The 1623-nt window shown below is 64.6% G+C and overlaps 1 protein-coding gene across 1 annotated transcript; it reads right to left on the reverse strand.

Annotated features, from left to right (window-relative positions):
* Positions 1-257: 257 nt before the first annotated feature.
* LOC122546926 (neurexin-2-like) lies at positions 258-1405 on the reverse strand. Its single transcript, XM_043685536.1, has one exon. It carries the CDS (start codon positions 1068-1070, stop codon positions 258-260), a length of 813 nt encoding a protein of 270 aa, XP_043541471.1. The 5' UTR covers positions 1071-1405.
* Between the last annotated feature and the right edge of the window lie 218 nt (positions 1406-1623).

The following is a 1623-nucleotide window of genomic DNA, read 5'->3' on the forward strand; positions in this document are numbered from 1 at the left end:
GGGATGTGCAGGTTAGGGGTGGTTGGCCGTGCTAAATTGTCCCATAGTGCCCAGGGATGTGCAGGTTAGGGTGGATTGGCCGTGGGGAAATGCGGGGTTACAGGGATGGACCGTGGGGGTTGGAGGGGATGTTCTTCGGTGTGTCAGGAGGGTCAGATGGGCCGAACGGCCCGCTCCCCGCCCTTCACGTGATTGTGTACCATCGCAACTCCTGTACCCCCTCCCCCCACACCCATGCCTGGTCCCCAGAGTAACGCTCAGGGTCGCTGCAGCACCACCCAACATCTGAACCCTACCCCGCGAGATCGTGGCGCTCCGAGACGCAGAGGTGGCCTACCTTGTCCGCAGGGACGCTCCGGGTCGCCGCTGTCCGAGCAGCCGCACACCGCCTTGCCGTTGCGCACCATGCAGACGCCGCCGTCGGGGCACGGGTTGGGCCCAGAGCACGGCGAGTCGGGTTGCCCGCTCCGCAGGCCCTGGCTGCCCAGGAGGGCTGGCGGCGTGCCGCCCACCTTCAGGTTGGCCACCAGGCCCCGGAAGGGCACCTCGTACTTGACGGTGCTGGAGGTGAGGCTGGAGAGGCGCACGTCGGGCGGGATGCCCCCCACAAAGAGGTCGCTGGCCACCGTCATGTCCCGCCGCTTGGAGCGCACGGCCGCCGTCCGCGTCTCCCCGTCCACCGCCAGCGTGGTCTCCCGGTAGTTGCGGGTCAGCAGCACCATGTGCCAGCGGTTGTCATCCACCCGGGCCTCGGAGCGCAGGCTGGCGGGCTCCACGCAGAAGATGGTGAAGCGTAGCCGCAGCCGGCCCTCGGCCACCATCAGCTCCAGGAAGTCGCAGTAGCCGCCATCGTCCAGATACAGGAGCAGGCCCCGGGAGGCGTTGGTCCGCAGGCTGAAGCTCAGCTCGCCCTGGGAGCCTGCCGCCGTCCAACGCGAGTAGCGCGCCCACTGCCCCGCGCCGCCTCCAAACTCCAGGGCCCCAGTGAGGCCCGCTAGGCCCCAGGCCAGACCCAGCAGGATGCTCAGCCCGGGCAGCAGCGTCGCCTCTCCAGCCTTGCCCACTGCCATCTTCTTCGGGTCCCCTCTCTTTGGGTGGGGGTTGGGGAGGGGGTTTCGGGGTATGGATTGGGGGGGGTCAGTGCGGGTCAACTGTGGGTCACTGTAGGTCAAATGCGGGTCAACTGTTGGCCACCTGTCGGTCAACTGCAGGTCAACTGTGGGCCACTGCAGGTCAAATGTGGGTCAACTGTTGGCCACCTGTAGGTCAACTGCAGGTCAACTGTGGGCCACTGCAGGTCAAATGTGGGTCAACTGTTGGCCACCTGTAGGTCAACTGCAGGTCAACTGTGGGTCAACTGCAGGTCAACTGTTGGCCACCTGTAGGTCAACTGCAGGTCAACTGTGGGTCAACTGCAGGTCAACTGTTGGCCACCTGTAGGTCAACTGCAGGTCAACTGTGGGTCAACTGCAGGTCAACTGTTGGCCACCTGTAGGTCAACTGCAGGTCAACTGTGGGTCAACTGCAGGTCAACTGTTGGCCACCTGTAGGTCAACTGCAGGTCAACTGTGGGCCACTGCAGGTCAAATGTGGGTCAACTGTTGGCCACCTGTAGGTCAACTG

Source organism: Chiloscyllium plagiosum, unplaced genomic scaffold (genome assembly GCF_004010195.1).
Source record: "Chiloscyllium plagiosum isolate BGI_BamShark_2017 unplaced genomic scaffold, ASM401019v2 scaf_13818, whole genome shotgun sequence".
Taxonomy (NCBI): domain Eukaryota; kingdom Metazoa; phylum Chordata; class Chondrichthyes; order Orectolobiformes; family Hemiscylliidae; genus Chiloscyllium; species Chiloscyllium plagiosum.